This window comes from Cynocephalus volans, chromosome 3 (assembly GCF_027409185.1).
Source record: "Cynocephalus volans isolate mCynVol1 chromosome 3, mCynVol1.pri, whole genome shotgun sequence".
NCBI classification, from domain to species: Eukaryota; Metazoa; Chordata; class Mammalia; order Dermoptera; family Cynocephalidae; genus Cynocephalus; species Cynocephalus volans.
In genome coordinates this window covers 63,575,334-63,599,549 of record NC_084462.1, presented here as the reverse complement: position 1 = coordinate 63,599,549, position 24,216 = coordinate 63,575,334, and the positions used below count along the sequence as shown (strand labels likewise).

Sequence of the window (24,216 nt, the reverse complement as noted above, 5' to 3'; positions counted from 1 at the left end):
TGAACAACAGTATGAAGGTTTTTCAAAAAATTGAAAATAGAGAAATTCTGTTTTAAATATCTCACATGAGATGATATATTCCATTTCGAATTTTCTAACTTTTATGGTGGTTGTTCTCCTATGAGTTGGGAGTATTGTGCTGAGTCCTTAGTCTATTAATGTTGACAAATATCATATTCTTTTACCGTGGCTCGAGGGTTATTGCATAATGAACACAATACTTTGCCATCTAATTCAATAATAGAATAATCCACATTCCATTGGCTTCAGGTCTCCACATCAGCCTAGCCTCTCCTTCTGCCCAATTCTGCTTCTGTCTCATCCTTAACACAGGTGTGGACTTTAAGAGAACCCCCTAATAATCATCTCGTATTCCGAACCTGTCTCAGAGCCTACTTCCAAGAGAAGCAGGAGTGTAGGAGTGGTCTGAGAACACAAGTGATAAGATGGGGTTTGGAGCCATATTACTCTTTGCCAGACTGGTGCTGACGACCCCGTCACTGCTGGTAGCTGGAACACAGTCCAATTGTTGAAGCTTTCACTGGTGGTGAAATGAGGGTATGCTTGTGGAAGGAAATATACCAGGCATTTGAGAAATAGGGGGGAAATAGTAACTGCAAGGACAAAGGCATTGGATGGCAATTGCTAAACTCCACTGATTCCCAAGGAAAAAAATTATAAAAGACTAGAACAATTAACAGGCAATTGAGAACCATAAGCTAGAAGACTTCCTTTGACAGCACACAATGGGGCACACTTCAAGGATCTAACCTTCAAGGATCATTTTCCCATTGAATTCACCAGCATTGTACTGGAGGATGACAGCAGACCAGCACAAACTCACACAAGTAATAGTCCTATTGCAATCACCACACCAGTTTTGGAATCTTTACTAGAGCAGATTAACATAGCCTCGGGTACATTTTACGTGGACATTGATTTGGTGAATGGGTTCTCTTCTATCCCTAGGAGAAAAGTGGATCAGAAACAATATGCACTCATATGGAACAAACAGCAGTACACATTTACAGTTTTGCCCCAGGGCTGTGCTAACTTTCAGCCTCTATCACAACACAGCCTGAAGAGATTTGGACCATCTGGACATATTGCAGTACATCGCATTGATCTATTACATCGATGACATCACACTAATTCAGCCAGATGGACACAAAGTGGGTAGCACATTAGAGACACATGTACTCCAGAGGGTGGGAGACAAATCCTACAAAGATTCAGCAGTCTGCCACATCAGTAAGATCTTTAGGGGTCCAAAGTCATGGGTGTGCCAGGATATCACATCCAAAGAAAAAGACAAATTATTTCATCCTGCACCTCCCACCATTAAAGAAGCATAAAGCATGATAGGCCTCTTTGGGTTCTGCACACAGTGCATTCCACATCTGGCGATACTGCTCTGGCCCATATACCAGGTGACACAAAAGGCTGCAAGCTTTAAGTGGAGCTCAGAGCAAAAAAGGGTTGTACAGCAGGTCCAGGCTGCAGTGCAGGCAATCCTGCTACTTGGCCATTTGTGCTTTTCCATGGATTATATCAGTGTTGTCAGTGGTAGAAAAAGATGCTGTATGGAGCTTATGGCAAGTTCCTCTGGGAGAATCATAACACAGATCCCTGCGGTATTGGAGCAAGGCCATGCCATCTGCAGCAGAGATTTGTGTGCCTTTCAAAAGAAAATTCCTGGTGTGCTACTGGGCCTGATTAAAGGACACAAAATGACCACATGTCAAGAGGTACCCATCATGAGCTGGGTTCTGTCAAACCCACCATGTCATAATATCAGGCAAGCAGCAATAACCCATCCTAGGATGGAACTGGTACATCTGGGATTGAGCACAAGTAGGATGAGAGGGCATGAGAGGGTTGCAGGAGCTGGCAGCCTAGAACCTATGAACACCACTGCTATACCAGTAGGCCCCCCCAGCTCACACTTACAGCTATAAGTAATATCCTTTATTTGGTTTATGGAGGGTCTGCTCAGTATGTGAGTTCAAGCTGAAAAGGGAGATGGCAGTTGCACCATAGCCTCACTTAGGGACAGCCTCAAAAGACAGTGGTGAAGGAAAATCTCCTCAATGGGCAGAGCTTCAGGAGGTGCCCCTTGTCATCCACTCTGTGTGGACAGAGAGTACCCCAAATTTAGAACATATGTGAATTCAAGGGCAATGATGAATGGCCTACTTGGCTAGCCAGGGGTCTGGAAGAAGAAAGATTGAAAGATTGGGGACAAGGGGATCTGGGATAGAGGCACAAGGATAGACGTATGGAGTGGGTAAAAAGTATGAAGTTCTTTGCATTACATGCTAACACCCACTAGAAAACTCTGCCATCAAAAAGGCACTAAGTAACCAAGAAGACAAAAATGTCTCAGCCAGCTGACCTTAGCTGTTGTCATCAGACACCCAGTGTTGGCACAAAAGGTTCATGCATGAAATGTTCACAGTGGCAGAGATAAACCAATATACTCATATTAGGCAGTATGAACTTGATACAATGGGCTCCCACTTACAAAGGCTGATCTAGCGACTTTTGCTGCTGCATGAGCCCCTAGTATGGTTATCATTCCTCCAGGAGAACAGCTGGCCCCGTGGTGGCAAGCTGACTACATTGAACCTCTTCTACCCTGGAAGAGCCATGATTCATCTTGACAGGGATCAACATATATCTTAGGTACTATTTACCTTTCCTGCCCACAGGACCTTAGCCAGCTCCACTATCCAAGGGATTATTGAGTATCTAATTCACCAGCACAGGATCTCACATAACATTACATCAGACCAGGGGCCCAATTTACTGCAGTGGAGGTGCAGAAATGAGTCCATGATCACAAGATTCCCTACGTGAGTCACATATTGTATCATCCAGATGCTGCCAGCCTGGTTGGGTACTGGAATGGTCTGTTGAAGGCCCAGTTGAAGCACCAGCTTGGAGGCAGTACTTCACAAGGATGGCGTTCATCTTCCAGGATGCTGTGTACATCTTGAATCAAAGATTTTATATGGTGCTGTGACTCTGGACATACAGGATTAGAGGTCCTTGTCTTCAATGGGAGAATCTTCCACCAGAGGATACAGAAAGAGTCCCACTGGGCTATAGGCTAGAGCTGCTACCTGGGCACTTTGGGCACTTTGTATGTAGAGACCGGAGGCAAAAGGCGAAGTCATCATCCTGGCCAAGAGTGATTCACTCAGGTGCCTCTCAGTACTCCCTCGCCCAAAGGTGACAACAAACATTAAAGTGCAGCATCCCTGGCTTGAGAAGGGCATGGTGGTCAGGTGCTTGGTGTTGGAGGTACCAGGTAAGCCACCAGACTATTGGAAGTGCTAGCCAATGGGGAGGGTAATTGAGAATGGATAACTGGGAAGGAGACAATGTGTACCAGTTGTGATCCCCACATAGATGCAGCAGGTGGGGCTGGAGTTGGTCCCACTGAACTTCCTTTTCTAAATTTCCACCAGGAATCCTGGAGGAGCTGCTCCTGAAACTGTCCAGTGGAGAGGAAAGAGGCATCTTCCCAAAGCAGCTGGGGGCAGTCTTCAAGGGCTGACTGTGGCAACTCCTCCCTGCCCCCTTCTTTTCCTTCCTTTCCTCTTTGGACAAAAGTTTCTACAAACTCTCACTGAACATCCACAAATATGAACCAGGGGATAGACACCATGGGTGCTGCCACCAAAGCAGCTCATAACTGAGTGGGAAAATCCTCTAATACAAATGTTTTAGTTCACACGTTCCTCTGGTACTTGACCTGCATGTAAATGTATAACCCCCATACCCCTCCCTCCCAGTCCCCGGGGGGCATCTCATGTGTGCTCAGAGCAGAAGTGGTCACTTGGCCAATTTCTGCCTCTTCCTGTGCTCTGGCCCTGCTCTGCCAGAACCACCGTGTCCCTTGGGCATTGTGCCTCTGCTGGGCACAGCTGCTGCTGATTCACTGGAGCTGGGAGGTGCCAAAGCTGCCCAGTGTGGGTGGAGAGGGAGCTTCTCTCTCCTTTGGTGTTTTGCTTTGTTATGGGTGGGGAGGCAGGGAAGGAGATTAGTTTATATTCTAATTTTTCATATGGCTTTTAGTAAAATATCTCTTTCAGTTTTTACTTAAAGTACCCTTCCCTCTTCCTTGCACTTTCATAGACTCAGATTTGACTTCAGTGGGGGACTGGGTTGGAAGGCAAATGCGGTGATAAACAGAATACCACACTGCCTCCCACAGACAGATTTACTGCGGGGCAGGAGGGGCGGCCCCACAGCCCCAGTTCCTCACACGGGTGCAGATATGTTCAAAGTGGATACAACTTATGTTTAAGATGGGTCCTCGCCTCCTTGTTCACAGACCTAGAGGAGTGACAAAGAGGAAAGGATTAATTCATCTTGGAGGATTCAGGAAGGCCTTATAGAGGAAGTGTCACTTGAACTGAGTTTTGAAGATACAGTAGAAGCCGATCAGGTGGGGAAGGGAATTTCGGACAGGGGAAAGAGCAAAAGCTGAACACAGGGCCCTTAGAGTGCAAAGTTCTTGCTCCAAGGAACTTACATTCCCATCCAGGGAGATCAGCAATAAACAAATGAGCAAATGAACAATAACTAGTACATCCTGTTAGGTGGCTGTAAAGGCCAAGAAGAAAAATTCAACAAGATGATAAGGAGTACAGGGGTGGGCTGGGGTGTTATTTTACGTAGGGAGGTCAAAGTCTGCTTTTCTAAAAATGTGGCATTTGAGCAGACCTAAATGAAGTGAGAAGTGAGCCAGGTAGATATCCAGGTAAGAGCATTTCAGGCAGAGGGAACAGCCAGAATGCAAAGCCCTGAGAAAGGAGCAGGCAGAAGGCCTGTGTGTTAGGGGAACAGTGAGAGAGGGAACAGTGGTAGGATAGGGAGCTTTGAGGTAGGATATGGCTTTGAGCAGAAGACTACATGGTCAGTTTGCTGTTTGGAGAAGAGACTTCTTGAAGCATGGGTAGAAAAAGAAAGACCAGTTAGGAGGCATCACCATGATCCAGGGGAGAGATGATAAGGGCCTGAGTGAAGGAGGTAGTGGTGGAGGAATAAAGGGGTGTTGAAGGAAATTGTTGGATTCTGGATGTTTTGAAGGTAGAGCCAATGGGATTTGTTGGTGCACTAGACAAGGTGGGAAAGATAGGTTGCTGCTGAATTGGGAATTGAGATAATTTCTGTGTACATCACTCCCCTTCTTAAAAATTTTATAATAAAGTCCAGATTCTTTAGCAAATTATTTATTATTTTGTTGACTCATCCAGTGAATACTGATTGAATGCCTACTATGGGCCAGGCACTGTGCTAGGTGTTGCCGACACAAAATTTAAAAAGTTGGATATTGTCTCTGCCCCTACAGATCTTACAGTCAGATGGGTGAGACAAACAAGCAGCCAGGTCATTACAACTCATGTGACAAGTATTACAGGGGAAGCACAGGAGAAATAGGGGCACATGAGAGAGATATCCAATTTAGAGTTAGTGTGGGGAAGGAAATCCAAGCTGAAATTTCAAGAATGAATGAGTATTAAACAGTTGAAGGAGTAAAGGGGTGAGAGTAGAGGGACAGAGTGGGGGGGGCAGGGGGAGGAGGGCATTGGAGGAAATGTAGGAAGTTCTGTACGGCCATTGGGGGGTGGGAGGGAGTGAAAGGCTTAGAGGAAGGAAAGGATCAGCTCCTGCAGGGCTAATAATTTCTGTTAAGGGATTTGGATTTTATCCTAAAAACAACAGGGAGCCACTGACGTGTATTAAACAAGTCAGTAGCATCGCTAGTTTGCCCTTTGGTTGCAGTGGGAGATGGATTGGAGGGTGGGGAAGACTGGAAGCTGGAAGAATAGTAAGGAGGCAACGGCAGCAATCCAAACACAAAGCAGGGTAGAAGAGAGTCGTGGATGGATTTGGGGGCTGTTTTTGAGGTGGAATTGCTAGGACTTACTGACTGATAAGATAGGGAATAGGGAGAGAAAGGAGTCAAGTATGACTCCCAGGGATCGGGCTTGAGCAGCTGGGTGGAGCTAGAAGGCATGCCCTGAGAAAGGGAATAGAGGAGAATTAAATCTAGAAGAGGATGCCCAGTCAATTGAAGGCATGTGTGTTTGAGATGTTGAGGAATACTCTGAGGAGATGCCCAGTAGGCATGTGGATCCAGAAGTCAGGAGAGATTTGGCAGTCATCGGCACTGAAGCCACGGTGTGGGTGGGAGTGCCCAGGACAGGCGGAGTGGCGAGAGAAGAGGGCCAGAGTAGGGCCCCAAGTTACACCCTCATTCTAGGCCTTTCCCAACACGCAATTCTAACCGCAACTCCAGCCATTCCGCCTCCGTCTGCAGGCAGCACACAGAATTCTGCCCCTTGTCCTTGGATCTTCCCATCATATTCCTCCCGTTTGTGCACGCGCGGTCCCTTCTTCTAGAAGCCAGCTCAAATATCACTAATTTGATGAGCTTCTCCTCCCATAATAGTAATGTTTATTTGTATGTTTCCTCCAGCGTCTCGTAAGGTCGCCAAGGGCCGGACAACAAGTTATGCATACTTTTATTACGTTCCCCTCACCTGGAAAAATGTTTAGCACATCACAGGTGTAGCACCGATACTGTGCATAAATGAGCAGGCAAAAGAATGAACGGAGCGAGAGGGGTGGACTTCATCCAAAGGCTGGAAGGCCAGGATGGAAAGTTCACGCGAGCTCAGCCACCAGCCGCTCGCAGCCTTTGTCTCCTCGGATCTGCGCGCCCGGATTCACGCGGGGCCCCCCAGGGAGCAGCCTCACCTTTGCCCCACTCCCAGGTCCAGCCCCTAACTTTCCGTCGTCCCCATTGGCTGCGCGGCTGCCCAATGGGCAGGCGGGACGGCGAGCTCGCTCTCCCAGGCTGGTGCGTCCGTTCCCGTTCGCGCATCTCGCGAGCTTTAGTTTGACTGGCGGAGGCTGTGCTCCTTGGCCCGGCTCGGGGCTGCTGTGAGGCGGAGGGTGCGGCTGGAGCACAGACCATGTTCCGAGCGGCGGCTCCTGGGCACCTCCGGCGGGCGGTGAGTCCGGACAGGGAGAGCCGAGCCCAGTGACGGTCCAGACTCAGCGGGCCGTCCCTGTGAGGGTCTTGGCGAAGGTCATTGGCTCCCACAGACCCCATCAGCCCTCGCGCCTCCAGGCCCATCCCTGCCTAGGTCTGGGGCCTGTCCTTGACTCCTTCCGAGCCGCTAGCTCGGGGTAGAGGTCAGAGGTCAGGGCGACCCCGAGTATGAACCTGCGCTTCTGCTGCCTCTCCTGATCCCCGCCCGCGCTCTCCCCACCCCTCTTCCCACCGTTCTCGTTTACTCAAGGCACTTTGGGGCTGCCGGGTTCTCCACTCTTGGCGGGGAGCAGGCAGCCACGTCCCCGGGGAATTTTGACCCGAGGGAGCAAAATGTCCCAGCGGGAATACCACCTTGGGGTGAGTTTAAAACTGGATTCCGCCTGGAAGCCGACATTTCTGGCAGGATTAAACATTTTCACTGGGCACATTGTGGTTGCTCAGACCCACTCACTGTCAAGGGCGGGGGGTGGGGTGAGGAGGGAAGGCAGTTTGGTAGTGGAAACTTGCTCTGCTTTTTGGCTTACGGACCGGTGCTGAGTTTAGGTAGTTGTATGTGTAGAGCCCATGATCCAATTTGATGGCTTTAGCCAATTTTGAAAGGCAGGAGTCTTTTTATACTGCAGGCTGACCTGCTTTTAAACCAGCAGATTGTTGGTTAATAATTGTTGATAGCCAGGAAACTGTTGATACTTGTACATTTTTGATGCTTTCAATAGTGACAAATCATGAGTCTACCACATTTCTCTCTTCTGTTGTGAGGACGAATGACACGAAATATATATTTGTCCTAATGCTATGGAAGAACAGTATTTGGAGGTTGACCAATTACAAGTCAAGCAACAATTTGTATTGTGGATTCTGTAGGCTTCCTAATTTACATTTCGGTTAAGTGAGAAGCAAGATTGATAAACATGGGTCAGAAACTTTCCTTTTCTACAATTTATTTTGTACCTTTTCTACAATTTTTTGTGGGGGTGGGGTGGGGGTGGGGGTGTATTTTCCCATCGATCACTGGGATTTTTCTCTCTGAGACATAGCTGGTGATTTTTCTAGACGTCTGTAGACATCTTTTTTCCTGTACTTATTTCTTGTTCCATAAAAAGTCCTGACCCTCCATTCCCCTAAAAAGTTCAAACTCACATCCTCCAAATCAGTGTCCTGTCTTTCCCTCAGGAGATTTTATTTTTTCCTTAGAGTATGTAAAAATAAGTTAAAGTCATGAATTTGGGAAAATTCCAGGCACCAGATCCAGACTTGTAAAAATACTTATGTATGCAGCAGTTGGAAGGCAGTTCTGTGGACAGGTTACACGTCTGGCATCAGTGAAATGATAATTGTGGTGGGGGAATTTAGGACTCGGTAATTTTGTAGAGCTAACAGAAAAAATGTAATGATTAGTTTATGTAATTCTTATTATCCACACAGTTGGCCTATGTACATAGACAGTATTTCCAAATCTTTATTGTGGCTTGCCAAGGACTTTGACGTTGACTTATTTTTAAAATTTGAAGTCAGACTAAGTAGAGTAGCAGCTGTAAAGTTATTAAGAACGTTTGAGAGATGTGAATTTCAAGCATATAAGAAATGGCCCGAACACTTCTAAAATGGACACATCGATACACATACACATCTATTTGACTTTTTAAATTTTGAAACAATTTTAAACTTTCAGAAAAGTTGCAAAGATAGTGCAAAGAATTCTCAAAACTCTTCCCTGAATTCCACCAATTTCTAACAGTTTGACACATTTGCTTTATCTTGCTACATATACATATTACTGTCTGAACCATCTGAGAATAAGTTGTGGCATGCCCTTTACTCCTAAATAATTCAGTGCGTATTTTAAAAGAACAAGGAAGTTCACTTTCCTAACCACAGTATAGTTGGCAAAATCAGAAAGTTTAACAATGATACAATATTATTTTCTAATCTACAGACATTCAAATTTTTCTAGTTGTCCTGTTAATTTTTTTTTAAAGCAAATTTTCTTATTCTGGTCTAAGATAGTCTAGATGCCTTGCATGTAGTTTTCATGTCTCTTTAGTCTTTGTTAGAAAAGTTCGTCAGCCTTTGTTTGGCTTTGATGACACTGACATTTTTGAAGAGTACAGGCCTTCTATTTTGTAGACTGCCATCCAATTTAGGTTATTTGGTATTTTCTCATGATTAGATTCAGGTTATGTTTTTTTGGCAGAAATATCAGATAAGTAATATTGTGTTCTTAGTACATCATATTAGGAGGCACAATGTTTGTTTATCCCATTATCAGAGATGTCAACTTTAGTTACTTGGCTGAAGTGCTGTTTGCCAGGTTTCTGCACTGTCAAGTTACTACTCCTCTCTTTATAATTTTTAACTAATTTGTGGGGCAGTACATTGAGACTTTGCAACTCTCCTGCTTCTCATCAGACTTTCACCTACTAGTGCTAGCATCTGTTGTTGATTCTTGCCTGAGAAATGATTGCTAGGATGCAAAATGGTGATTTTTCTAGTTCCATCATACCTTCTATGTATATTAGTGAGCATTCAAGTATTTAGGAGAACATTCTCTTCTTGTTTATTTATGGATTCATGATCCTTATTTAGTAGGTAATTATCCATTACTATTTATCTATTTTAATGCTCAAGTTATCCCATATTTGTAAAGTGGGCGCTCATTCAATCTGGCTTCTGTGTACAAATATTTACGATGAAATAAAGTCAAATCCCAACTCTTGAAATTTTAAAAAATTGTTCTGTAGCACATTTAGGAAGAAGATGCATTTCCAAAAAACATGTTTTTAAAAATAAAGTTAGGAAGTATATTTTTAAAAGTACCTTAAATTGTTAACATAACAATGTGAATATAGTTAACACGACTACACTCTACTCTTAGAAATGGTTAAGATGGTAAATGTTATGTATTTTTTACTATAATTTTAAAAAAAGAAAAGATTACCTTAGATTGTTGGAATGTATGTAAGTTAAATGACTTGCATTTAGTATCTAAGTTGCATTTCTGGTTTTGACTCATTTGTGCCAAAGCCCTTCATCTTTTGGGGGGTGGTCCTCAAAGTCAACTTTTAACGAAGGTGTTATTTATTTATTTATTTATTTATTTTTAAATTATTTTTTTGTTTGTTTTCTCTTGCTCAGTTTTTGTTTTTAATTTTTATTGAATCAAAATTGATTATACATAATTTTGGGTTTCAACATTCAGATATGTTCATCAAATCAATATTACTAGCATATATATTGTTACAAATCGTAATTATTCTTTATGCCCCTTGTCTAATCCCTCCCCCTCCCCCTTCTAATCACCCTAGATTTCTTCTCTCTCTCTGAAAGAATAATGATTACTATGTTGATTTGATGCCTGAATGATCTCTCCAATGCTGAGAGGCGTGATCAGGTCCCCCAATACTATCATATAGCAGATGTCTCATCCGTCACTATGAAATGGGCTCTGTGGAGACAGACATACTCCTCCTTTCTTTATCTCTGCTGGTGACTCTCTTTGTGTCAACTCACTCCAGTGGGTAGTAGACCATTTGCCTGGTGGTGTGGTATCTAGCTGCCTTCATGGCAGCCATGGTTATCATGGTGGCTGTGGTGGGCCACCCCACATGGAGGAGATGTTTTTGGTCTGCTCCGTGGTGCTGGCAGTGTGCCTGGTTGTGGAGAGTGTCTGATCCCTGGTTCCATGCCGTGGGTCCCGAGGCACTGGCACAGTGTGCCTGGTTGTGGGAGGGGGGTGGGGTCCCCTTCTCCATGCTGTGGGTCCCAGGGCAGGCCCCAAGGCACTGGTGTGGTATGCCTGGTTGTGGGAGGGGGGTCAGGTCCCTAGCTCCATACCCCGGGTCCTGGGGCAGGCCCCTAGGCACTGGCTTGTGTGCCTAGTTGTGGGAGGGGGGTCTGGTCCTCGGCTCTATTCCCTAGGTCCCCAGGTGGGACCCAAGGCACTAGCAAGGTGTGCCTGGTTGTGGGAGGGAGGTCCTATCCCCTTCTCCATGCCTCAGGCCCCTGGGCAGGGCCCTGATGTGCTGTCACAGTGTGCCTGGTTGTGGGAAGGGGGTCTGGTCCCTGGCTGCTAGCCCTGGGGGTATGCCTGTATGTGGGAGTGGGGTCCTCTCCCCGGCTCCAATCCTCGGGTTCCTGGGTGGGGCCTGGAGGTGCTGGTGGTGTGGTTGTGGGTGGGGGTCCTGCCCCTGACTCCATGCCACATGTCCTCTGGTGGGGCCCCAAGGCATTCGTGGTATGCCTGGGCTAGAACTAAGTTTTTGTCCTTTGCTTACTTTTAACATGGGGGAACTTCTTGTGGGAACCAGTACTTGAGCTGTGTGGTTGAGGTAAATTGCTGCTTTGCTGCTCTTTCCCTAGGAAAGGCTTTTTGTGCAGCTCAGGGTTTAATGGTTGAACTTATAGGTACTTCCAGCTCTCCAGATACTAGGTGCACCTGGGTTGTGTAGAAACTCTGATCTGGGCCTGAGTTTTTTCATTGAACTGCATGCACCCCATGCAATTCTGCATTCCTGACCAGTCTCCTCTGAGTAGTCCTGCGCTGATTGGGGGGCAGATCAGCTGTCTTTGCTGTGCCCCAGTGTTCTCCTGGTGGGCCCTTCCCCCACCACCCATGCTCCAAACACTTCCCATGGGGCGGGCTCTGCACCGGTCCCTCGCCATGACTCACCAGTGTCTGAATGTCTCACCTTTTTCAGCTGTTCTGGCTCCTCGCTCCTGTGTGGGTCCACGGGAACCCTATTAGTGGTCTTTCTGTCCTGGGGCCACCAAAGTCCTCGTCTCCTCTGCCGCCTCCAAGTAACTCCATCTGAAGGGCACAGCTGCGGCTTCTGCCGGCTCCTGCTCCACGAGCTCCAGCATTAAAGCGCGGCAGACCAAAACGCTGAGAGCAGTTTTTTCTTTCTCTCATCGTGGTTTCTCCCGCCTTTCATGAATTCCATAGGTCTCTCCTCCTCTTCCCCTGAGCTCCAGTGGCCCCAGCTTGGCTGATGTTACATTTTGATTGTTGTAAATTTGTTGATTTGTGCGAGAGAGTGACACTGGGGACCGTCTATTCCGCCATCTTGACAGGAAGTCCTAACAAAAGTGGTTTTTTACATCTACAATAAGGAGCTCTATAGAACACACTGAGAGGAAAATAGAGAGGCAGGCATTTGCAATTAGTTAACGTTCTTGCAGGCATATTAATCCAAATTATTGTTATTTTATTAATTGCTTTAGAAATTGATTTGTTGACTAATAAGGTGTAAAAAAAAGTTTATGTGGAGAGTGAAGCAACACTTTCAAGGTCATTTGAGTGCTCTTATTGCTGTGTTCATTGCCAGAGAGGAAGGAATATCTACCAGGATTCAGAAGCTATGAAACTGGTGTGAAGGAACGTGACATTTTTCAAAGTCTACTCTCTAGCATTGATGGATGAGATTGAACTCTGTAATTTGCACGCAAATCTTAATTTCTTTTGAAAGAAGAAAGAGAGCCAATTCTGGTGTGGTTCTAAAGGAAAATTTATTGCACAAGGTGAATTCAGTAAAATTATGCTGCCTGCCAATGTGTCTAAGAGTCTTGTCTGTTTTTAAAATGAAGTAAATTGACTATGTTTTTAATGTTATACTCAAGGTTATGTGACATTTCTAGTCATGATTAAATGCTGCTATATTTTATTACTAAAGAGGTTAAAGTATTTAGTTTAAGTACAGAAATGTGATATACATATTATAAAATGTATGTTAAAATAGGGATAGGTGACTTGAATTATATATTATTTATCCTTTTGACTTGGAAAGATTTTATAGCTTATTCCTGCTGTTTTATTTATTTATTTTTGGAGTTAAGAAGCAAAAAATCCTCCTCCATCCCCTATAACCTCATTGCACTTAGTTTCCAAAGGTAGTTGAGGGTGTGGGGGAAGGAAGTAGATTAAAATTATTCTCAGTACTTTAGGTTATGAGTGGGCTTGTAAGAGTAAAGTGGGGAGTTAGATTCCACCTTTTTTTCCTTCTAACATCTGTGGTGGTTTACTGTGTGTACATACAGTTAAAGTCACAGCAGGAACTCTAAAAAACTGAAAAACGAAAGCAATGTCAAAAACTACTGAGGTTGAATAAGAGAAAAACCAAAATGGGATCATTGGACTTAGCTATAATGCAGTCGTTGGTGACTTTGAAGAGATTGATTCAGTGTTGTGGTGAAGTGAAAGCCAGATTACTGTGAGAAAAGGAGAAAAAGGGAGGTGAGGCAGTAGAGTTGGTGTCTGTGGACATTATTTTCAAGGAGTTTGGCTTTGAAAGGGTGCAAAGAGGATGATAATCTCTTTAAATCCTGCCCTCAAGTGTAATATCCCATAAAAGCCGGTCACCTTTATAAGGGTATGTGGCCGGTATGCAAAAGAAAAAACTTCACATTTTACCATTTGGAACCAAGTCTAGTTAGTAGTCTAGATAAGTTCTCTAAAAGCACGATGGGATAACTGTTTTAGTGATTTAACAAATTTATGTTTTGTTTAGGTACCCTTATACATGCTTATGTATTTAAGTTATCAATGATAAAGAAACAATTGCTTTTTAGTTTTTGATTATTTTGGGAACACTTTTCATTTAGTCACTAAACATTTGTTGAGTGCCAGCTATGTGCCAAGCACAAAGGTAGGTAGTTACTGAGTTCATAGTGAAGATCAAGAGAGACCTAGTTCCTGCCCTGTGGTACAAGTAGACTGGGGAAGACCGACATTGAATACGTTATTGTAAGTGTGATCAATGTTACAGAAGAGATGTATATGATATTTGGGAGCATATAATGAGGAAGAAGGTTAATCTAATTAAGGGGCTGGAGAAACTCTGAGAGGATATCTGTGAAATTATTTTGTAAATTAAGGTGCTTTAAACTATTGTTATTTTGTGATAAAGTCATAGAGTGAAAGATTTTCTTTAGATAAAAATGTCACTGTATTTTTGAGTTTTGTCTATCTTAAATCACTTATCATTGTTTTAATTCTGTATCATATGTATTCTTATTAGATACATATTTTGCTTTTTAAATATGGCATTATTCCCAGAGTTAAAAGTAGAAACAGAAATGAAAGCATCAGTCACATTAGTTTGATTATTCAAAATTAAAAATAAAAACAACTTAAGAGTCGATGTGGATTCTGTCTAAAGTAAGGTGGAATACACTGAAGGGGCCCTGGAAATTAAAAAATAATCCTGGAGTAACTGGACACAATATGTAAAGGAAGATCTGCGGCCCCCTTGCTTCAATTCCCAACAACTCCGAAGGGCTGTCCCAGCTCCAGAGCTCCCTTGGGATCAGCCGACATTTTTCTTGTGACCGATTGCAGTATTACAGTTCAACTTCTCCCACTGCTCAATCCTACTCCTTGATCCCTCAGGGATATGGTTCCTGAAGTGCTCCCCAATAAACTTCCAGCACATACCCACACACACACAAAAAGAAGATATAAATGTAAGGTGGCAACAAACATAAGCATCCACTGTATGTAATGAATTAACTTCTCATCTGTGTGTCTAGAATGGTATTAGTTATGTTCATGCTTGGAAGAATTAATAGTCATTTTAATCATTCTCTGTGGTTCAGATGAGCATCCTTGGAGAATGGCTGATCTAGAGTCTTAAAACTGCTTTTTGTAGCTCAGGTATAGATTAAAATTATAAAAGGATGTTTTTTAAAGTAACAGAAAGTTTTTTAAAAAATATATTATTTCTCGGGCAGTTTTAAGTTCACAGTAAAATTTAGTGGGAAATACAGAGTGTTCCAATATAGCCCCTGCCCCCACACACCCACAACCTCCCCCACTGTCAACATGCAGCACCAGAGTTGTACATTTGTTGCCATCAAGCATACATTGACATCATTATCACCCAAAGTTCATAATTTACATTAGAGTGTACTCTTGGTGTTGTACCTTCTATGTATTTGGACAAATATATAATGACATGTATCTACCATTATAGTATCATACAGAATAGCTTCACTGCCCTAAAAATCCTCTGTGCTCTGCTTATTCATCCCTCTGCCCCCCTAATCACTGGCAACCACTGATCCTTTTACTGTTTCCATGGCTTTGCCTTTTTCAGAATGTCATACAAGGGTACTTCAAGAAATTCACAGAAAGATTTATATTATCTTTTCATTCTCCTTTTCCATGAACTTCTTTAAGTACCTGTGTATAGTTGTACCATTTTGCATTCCTACCAGCAATCAGTGAAAGTTCTTGTTGTTCTACATCCTTACCAGCATTTGGTATTGTCAGTGTTTTGGATTCCCGCCATTCCCGTAGATGTGTTGATATCTCATTGTCATTTAAATTTTAATTGCAATTCCCTAATGACATATGATGTTGAGCATCTTTTCGTATGGCTATACGTGTATGGGTTGATTTCTGGGTTCTCTATTCTGTTCCATTGGCCTGTGTGTCTGTTTTTATGACAGGACAATGCTGTTTGGGTTACTGTAGCTTTGTAGTATAGTTTAAAGTCAGTGTTATGCCTCTGGCTTTATGTTTTTTGCTCAGAATTGCTTTGGCTATTCATGTTTGCAGATATGATCCTATATATAGAACAGCCTTTGCCCATTTTTTAATCAGGTTGTTCATTTCTTACTGTTGAGTTTTAAGAGTTCTTCATATACTTTGGATAACAGCCCATTCATTATGAGAAACGTCTTTTGCAAATATTTTCTCCCATTCTGTGGCTTGTCTTCTCATTCTTTTGATAAAGAGATTTTTAAAAAGAATGTTTAGTTTGTTTTGTGGACATCTTCCCTGTGCTGGATACTGAAGTAGAGGCAAGGATTATTGTGGTAAAAGAACATCACCCATGACCCCTGTGCTTAAGTGGGGAAGACAAGACAATCAAGTGAGCATAATCAACTGTGGTAAGTTCTATAATGAAGGTAATACAGTGTACTGCATTGGTGTTAGCAAAGCTCATGAGTCCGAGGAGATCCAAAGAAGGCTTTTACATGTAGCCAACATTTATTGAGCATATAATATATTCCAGGCACTATTTCAAGAACTTTACATTTACTTATTTAATCCTTACAACAACTCTGAGATTATCATCATCATCTACATCATCCCCATTTTACAATCAGAGAACTGAAGCACAGAGATTTAGTGGTGGGGGTGGATTCAAACCTAGGCAGGGTGGCTCTAGAGCCTGTACTTGCAACTGTACCAGGCTTTTTGGAGGAAATGGCCTTTAAGAGGAAAATCTAAGGATGATTAATTGGAAACTAATCAGGTTACAGGGGGAGAGTTCCTCTAGGCAGAGGGAGTAATGTGTGGTAAGGCTGGAGGTCAGAGAGAGCAAGTCAAGTATCTGAAAATAAGTTATAAATGGAGTGAGGGATGTATGGCTAGGGAGGTAGATCAGGCCATAAAATAAATGCCTGGCAAACCAATCTAAGGAGTCTACTTTACCATATCCCAAGGGGGAAGGAAGTAATTGAAGTAATTGAAGTGTTTTAAGCAGGGGAAAACATGTTAGTTTTGTGTCATGAAAAGATCACTAAGAGAAATGGATTGGAGGGGAGCAAAATTGTAGGTAGAGACAAGTTGGGTTGGGAGATGTTGTAATATAGGAGAGGGATAATGACTTGCATTAGGATATTGGCATTGATGATGGAGAGAAGTGAGTGGATTTAGGAGATTCTCTATTTAGAACGATGAATTGTTATAACTTCAGTGGTTGATTGAATGTGAGGGTTGACAGAAAACCCAAAGATGACTCTCAGATCATGGTTTGAGAGCTTGGTAGAGAGTGATGCATCCCCTAATTTCCTTCTGGAGGAGAAGCAGTATGGGAAGGGACTGGAGGAACAGAGGTGAAAGATGAGTTAAGGCTTAGATTTGCTGCGTTGGAAAGTGCTTGATGAGATAGGCAAGTTAAGCACTTATATATGCAGATGTAACTTAATTATAGGACTAGCACTTAGGAAAAAGACTTGAACTGGAATATATATATATATGTATGTATATAAAATTTGTGAGTCATTCATATATAGGTGGGAAATTAAGCTGTGAAAGTCAGAAGGGAACAGTCAATAATTTCAAAAATTGCTGAGAGAACAAAGAAAAGCCTGAACAGTGTCTGTTGGTAGTTTTGGTGATTACCATATGCATGTAATTGAGGCATGAATGGGAGATGAGGATTTAGAGAGGGTGGTAACTGGAGTGGAACATGGGGTAGTAGCTTTTTAATTTGGAGCTTCTTTAGAATTGAGAGAGCCTCAAGCATGTTCAAATGTTGATGGGAAGGAACCAGGGAAAATTGAGAGATTGGAGACATTACTGATGGGGATTACAGAAAGAAGTCTCTGAGTAGATTTGAGAGAATGGAATCTAGAGCCCAGATGAAGGGAACAAACCCAGGAGGAAGGACTCACAGCAGCTTCCATGTGATAAGACAGAGACAGGAATTTCCATGTTGAGTATCAGGAAGGGGAAGCAGATTTCCTCTGATGGCTTTAGTTTTCGTTGTGAAGTATGTGAAGCTTTCTTCTGAGAGAGTAGTAGACAGAATGTGTTGGCAGTTTTAGAAACATCAGGAGAGGATATTTGAAATAGTTGCTGTGGGGGATGAGTGTGCCAACAAGGAAATCATAGTAGCATTGCTAGGCAGTTTTGAGGGCCCAGTTAAGGCTGGTGACCAATAATTTATGGGTGGCATTGGCCTTCATTAATTAATTTTAATTTAAGTAGCAGCATTTTGAAGAGATTGAGATTTCTTTCTGGGCAGTTACCTTATTAAGTATTTCAGTAGTCACCTTTAAATGCCTAAGAATTTGGCTCCTTTTCCTCCCATAACGATTGTTAAAAGAGCGTCCTAAAGTGTAGAGAGGCAATGGGTCATAAGATAATAAAATGAAAATATTTTGCTTTAAAACCTTTTCAGTAATAGACCTGGACTTTTTGATTCTTCAGTCATATTTTATACCACTCTTCTACTTAAAATAGAATCTTAGAGTTACACAATTTTTAGAGCTGGAAAGGAGGCCTTTGAGATCATATTTTTCCTTTCTTTTGACCAGACCTGTTTTTTTTTTTTAAAAAAGCATGAGGATATTTGCCAAATGAAATCTTACAGGAATGACCAATACATAAAACAGCTAAAAATGGTGGTACTTTGATGTGAGCTGGTAACTAAGAACCCAGACTCTGGAGTCACGCTGTCTGGAATTACAATAACCTGGCTCTGCTTTCTAGCTATGTAGCTGCTAAGTTCCAGTTTCCTCATCTATAAAGTCAGTAATAATATCATAGAGTTTTTATGAATTTTAAATAAGATACTATATATTAAACTGCTTAGTACACTGCTTTATAAATGTTAGTTTGGTTAATTTGGTTACACTGGGGTGGGGGACATTCTAGCAGCTTGTATTTTTCCGTTTCTGTTGCTTATAATAAAATACCTGGAACTAGGTAATTTATAAAGAAAACAAAATTTATTGCTTACAGTTTCAGAAGCTGGGAATTCCAAAGTTCAGGGAACACATTTGGTGAAGGCCATGGTTGTGGCAGCAGCGACCCAGGCATCTCACATCGCAGAAGATGGTGGAGCAGAGAGAGCCTAACCTCTCATGTGCTCTTCTTTTAAAGCCCTCAGAACCACGCCCTTGACCACCATCTTTAATCCGTTCATTATGGCATGGTCCTATGATCTTATCACCTCTTCAAAGCCCCACTTTTCAATTACTGTAATAGGATTTCCCACTTTCAACAGTTACAGTGAAGATTTAAGTTTCAGTGAGGTTGGGCATCCAGTCTACAGCATTCCGCCCCTGACCCCCCAAAATTCATGTCCTTTTCACATACAAATACATTCATTCCATCCCAAAAGTCTTAATTTGTTTCAACTCAAAAGTTCATAGTCCCATCTGTGAATTCAAAACAAGTTATCTATTTCCGAGATATGAAGGTGAGACAAACATAGGGTACATATTCCTGTTCCAAAGGGGAGAAATAGGCCAAAAGAAAGGGGTAACAGGTCCTAAACAAGTCCAAAACCCAGCAGGGCAGGCATTAAATCTTACAGCTGACAAATCATGTACCTTGACTCCATGTTCAGCGACCTCTGCACACTGGTACAGGGCTTGGGTCCCTAAGTCCTTGGGTGGCTCCGCTCCTATGGCTTTCCTGGTCTCAAGCCACACTTCAGCTCTCCCAAGCTGGTATTCCACTCTGTAGTCTGGTAGCTCCACAGGTCTGGGGTCTCTGTGGTGGTCCTGCTCTCACGGCTCCACTAGGCATGGTGCTAGGGGTTTTCTGCTGCAACTCCAAACCCCCGTTTCCAATTGGCATTGCTCTAGTGAAGGCAGGCTCAATGTGGTGACTCTGCCCCTGTGACACATCTCTTCCTGGGCCCCCACACTTTTCCCTACATCCTTTGAAATTGGGGTGGAAGCTCCCAAGCCTTCACAGTTCTGGCATTCTGTGAGCCTGCAGACCTATCACCATGTGGATGCTACCAAGGCTTCTGGCTTGGATTTTCCAAAGCTGCAGGTCCAGCCACACCTGGGGCCAATTTAGCCATAGCTGGAGCAGCCAAGTAGCCAGGGTGCTGGTGTGGGAAGCAGCATCCCAAGGTGGCCCTGGGCAGCTAGCCTGTGAAGGGCACCTCAGGCCTGTTCCCCAAGACCATTCTGTCTCCTAGGCCTTTGGGCCTAAAATGGAAGTGTTGGCCCCAGAAGCTTCTGCAGTGCCTCAGGGCCTTTTTCTCCTTCTCTTTATAATCCCTTTCTCTTGTACTAATCTTAGTACCATTGAATTTTTCTCCTGAAAATGCTCTCTGCTTCTCTACCATGTGGCCAGGCTGCAAATTTTCCGAATTTTTAGGCTCTGCTTCCCTTTTAAATTCCGGCTTTACATCATGCCTTCGCTGCCATAACAGTGTAGGCTGTTTCAAGTAACCATGCAGCTTCCTGAATGCTTTGATGCTTGGAAATTTCTTCCACCAAATACTCTGGTTCACAACTCTTAAGTTCCATCTTCCATAAAGTCTTAGGGCATGGACACAATGCAGCTAAGTTCCTTGCCAGTTCACATCAAGGGTGATCTTTACCCCAGTTTCCAATAAGTTCCTTCTTATTCACATCTGAGACCTCCTTGGAATGGTCTTTACAGTCCATATTTCTATCAGCATTCTGATCACCACTATTTAACCAGTCTCTAAAACATTCCAAACTTTCCCGAGTTTTCTTGTCTTCTAAACTTTTACCAGCATCTAGACTTTTCCTAGTCTGTTCCTTCATATTCTTCCAGCCTCTCCTCAACACCCAGTTCCAAAACTGTTACCACATTTTTAGGTATTTATTATAAGCAACACCCACTTCTCTGGTACTAATTTTCTGTGTTAGTCTGTTTCTGTTGCTTATAACAGAATACCTGGAACTGGGTAATTTGTAAAGAAAACAAAACTTATTGCTTACAGTTTCAGAAGCTAGGAAGTCCAAAGTCCAGGAAACACATCTGTTCAGGGTCTTGGTGGTGGCATCAGTGACCCAGGGGTCTCACATGGCAGAAAATGCAGAACAGAGAGAGCCTAACCTCTCATGTGCCCTCAGAGCCATGCCTCCTACCACCATTTTTAATCCATTCACTATGGCATGGTCCTACAATCTTATCACCTCTTCAAAGCCCCACTTTCAGTTAACAGGATTTCCCACCCTCAACAGTTACAATGGGGATTTAAGCTTCAATGAGATTGGGGAGGCATTCAGTCTACAGCACAGCCTTACTGCCTGGTCTCAACTTTACTATGTGGTGGCTCCTGAGGTGCCTTCCTGGAACACTTCTATGGAGTGTAGTTTGTAAACCTCTGATGTAGCTCATTTCCCTCAATTTGCAGATGAGGAAACTGGGCTCTAAACTGACGAATAATATTTTAAAGGTCACAGACCAATTTGTTCTGCTCTAGGCTCTACACAATCATCATTGCAGAATTAAGCCACATAACCATACCTAGATGCTGTCGCTTTTGTCTTGGTGGTATCTGAGAAATGAAGTGTTGACCCTGAGTTAGAAGGAAGCTTAATATTTTAAAAATTATAAAGGTGTCAACTGATAAAATAATATATGAGGGGTCTTAAAAAGTTCATGGAAAGATTCACATTATCTTTTAATTGTACTTTCCCACAAACTTTTTGAAGTACCCTTGTAGAGTGCCTTTATGAAGTATATGGTGTTTAGTAAAAATCTATCAGATAGATGGACTGAGTGGGTTCTTTAATATATTCTTTTGTTGCTGTTTACTCTTGTAAATCTAAATTTGAATACTCTTTTAAAAGGAATACACAGTCTCTCGTTGAAAGTTCTAAAAGCTTGACAGTTCTTTAGGAGAACTATCCAATTTATCTTATGATAGAACTATAATTTACAGCAAAGATGGGCCTTCTGCCACCAATCTTGGATTTATTCTTTAAATGGTGATGGAAAGCTCATAATTTTATGGTAAATGATGCATGAAACATAATCAAAAATATGGTGTCTGATATATATGGGTAATAAATAGTTTGTCACTGGCAATTCTTGTGAAATGTGATTTAAATCATAAATTTTGCCGTTGGGTCTTAATTACAAAGTCCTTTATAAGATATTGTACTCTTCTGATTAAAAAAGAAAAAGTACAATATAACTAATTCTAGAGATATGTATTGGAAAAGAAACATTGTATTAGTTTCTGGGGATGCAAAAATGAACAGGAATAGTATTTACATTCCAAGAACTTTCATTCCATCCCAGGAATTGTGAACTGCCACAACTTTTTGAAGAACAGTTTGTGTTAGTCATTATCACAAGCCTTAAAAGTGTACCTACCTCTTGATCTAGCACTTCTACTGCTAGGAAAAGAATCTTAAGATGTGCATAGAGATTTCTAACCTTAACTTTTCCTCCCTTCTTACTGGAAATTTTTTATTTGTAAAAAAGAAAAAGTTATACAAACAGGTATTCGACTTGGCAGCAATGAAAGTCTCATTTTTCCCCTTTCCTCGTTCTCTTCGAGTAAACATAAAGGGAAGAAAAAGACAAGAAATGACCAATTCCTAGTTTGTTAGTTAATATGTTCTGTCTAAGGATTAGCAGTTTCTCATCAGGCATGGATTAGTCAGCAAGTTGTTTTGAACAATTAAAATTTTTTCCTAACAATAGAAAACTAATCTGCATTTTCAGTTTTTATTAGATAAGGATATTAGTAGTACAGCGATAGATACAAATAGCCTGATTTTTGCTATAAGTATTTTATAAATACATTTATAGAACTGAGTACTGTTCTCTACAGAATAATTGTTTTCTTTAAAGCACACATGCTTAACAATTAGAGTAAAAGAACCTATGATGATAACATTCTTTTCCTTTTTTTTTTTTTTTCTCTTTTTAGGCCTCATTGCTACGATTTCAGAGTACCCTGGTAATAGCTGAGCATGCAAATGATTCTCTAGCACCCATTACTTTAAATACCATCACTGCAGCCAAACGTGTTGGAGGTGAAGTGTCCTGCTTAGTAGCTGGAACCAAATGTGACAAGGTGAGAAATTTTTAAGGTCAGTCATAGCAGATATAATCTCCATCAAGAGACAGGGAAAGATGGTGACAGAGAATTATGCTGAGGACTATAACCTAAAGTGGGCTCTAATGCTCATTAAATGGCCAGTGTCACAACCATTACTATGTGTGAAAAAGGAACTAAAAGGTTTGCTCACTAAGCATTTTATCTTTTGAAATGAGGTGGGATATTTGATTTAGTTTCACTGGCACCATCATGTGCCATCAGGTACCAAGTAGAATGATAATATTTGAGTCTCCTTAGAGGTTAATAGCCGATCCCTTTTTTGCATTGATGAATATACTTGCTAATTGCTTCTAATTTCTGAAAGTGGCAAATCTGGACAAAGTATCATGGGAGTTAATTTTTAGTTGGTAGAAGAATTCAAATCTAAATACTGTTCTTTTCAAACAATAGCTGGTACTAAAAGATGGTCTTAGTTTTTGTTGTTGTTGAAATAATACAGTGACAGCTTTGGAAACTAACCTCCTGGAAAGGAGCTGTAATATGATCTGTGGGGTCTGTGCCATTGGGCTGCAGGGTGGAGGCGTGCTTCAGTGAAGCTTACACAACTTGAGCCACCAGTTCCTTCTTGTGCTATATAGGAGTTGCTGAGTGTGTGGTTGGGGGCTTGAATCTCACAGAGGAATAGATCTGGAGAGAGTGTGTTTCTTTTCAGAAGATTTTGTTTATTTTTTATTAAATAATTGATGCAGAGTATGTGATAATGCAGGTTCAGAATGCTAGTGTTGCTTCTGTCTAATTTGCTATGCAAAATTGGTATTTTAGAAGAGTGTATTCTAGCAGGGTTAGGGTAAGTTATGTGGATTTCTTAACCTAATTCCTGCAAATAACTGTTGAATCTTATGTAGTTGATATTAACCACAGTGTATGATAATATGGGTAAGGTACCTTTTTGGGTCACTCTGTTTTCAGATGTATACAAATTCTTGATTTGTTTGTTTTGCTGTGATTTTGAATAATTATTCTAAAATTACTTTAAAAATATTTGAAATGATATTTTATTTACAGTATTTGAGAAAAATAAAAACAGAAATCCACTTCTCACTTAAAATCTTATCACCATATTATATTCTAATCTTAAAGAAAAACAACCAGTAGCTATGTACAGAGATTGTTAATAACCTTGGCAGATTTCAGTTTTATATTGTTTTCTTTAGCTATTTATCATAGACAGTAAATGATTCTTCTGTGTAATGCTAGAAGTTTTTGCCAGTAAAAAACCAGATACTATTGATAGGAAAGTTTTGTCCCATTTTATATCCCAGAGTGCTAAACAGCTGCTTTGGAATTAACTGTGTTTCTTAGTTGGAAATTCTCTTAAAGATAGAGGAGCTAAATACAGATGCGTCCATAATAAAGGGCCTCTGTGGTACAAGATAGTATGCTGGTCAACACTCAGTAGAGGTACTTTTGCACAGCATCCTTTCTTCAGTGAATACTGTCACAACCTCACAGTCCATTGAGGGGGGTAGGAGGCACAGCCTTTTATGCCCTCTCATCAGTGAGTCAGCATGGAGATGAACAAGGAGACAGAAGACAGTAATATGACTGATGTGACTC

General features: G+C 42.0%; 1 protein-coding gene across 3 annotated transcripts in view; it reads left to right on the top strand.

The window, feature by feature from the left end:
• The first annotated feature begins 6,915 nt into the window (after positions 1–6,915).
• The window catches only part of ETFA (electron transfer flavoprotein subunit alpha), a 101,366-nt gene continuing 84,065 nt past the window's right edge, over positions 6,916–24,216 (top strand). For all 3 annotated transcript variants that reach the window (XM_063091042.1, XM_063091043.1, XM_063091044.1), the window contains exons 1-2: positions 6,916–7,031; positions 22,468–22,614. In XM_063091042.1, coding sequence (XP_062947112.1) covers positions 6,993–7,031; positions 22,468–22,614 — 186 coding nt within the window. In that variant the 5' untranslated portion in view covers positions 6,916–6,992. The remainder of the gene's footprint in view (positions 7,032–22,467; positions 22,615–24,216) is intronic.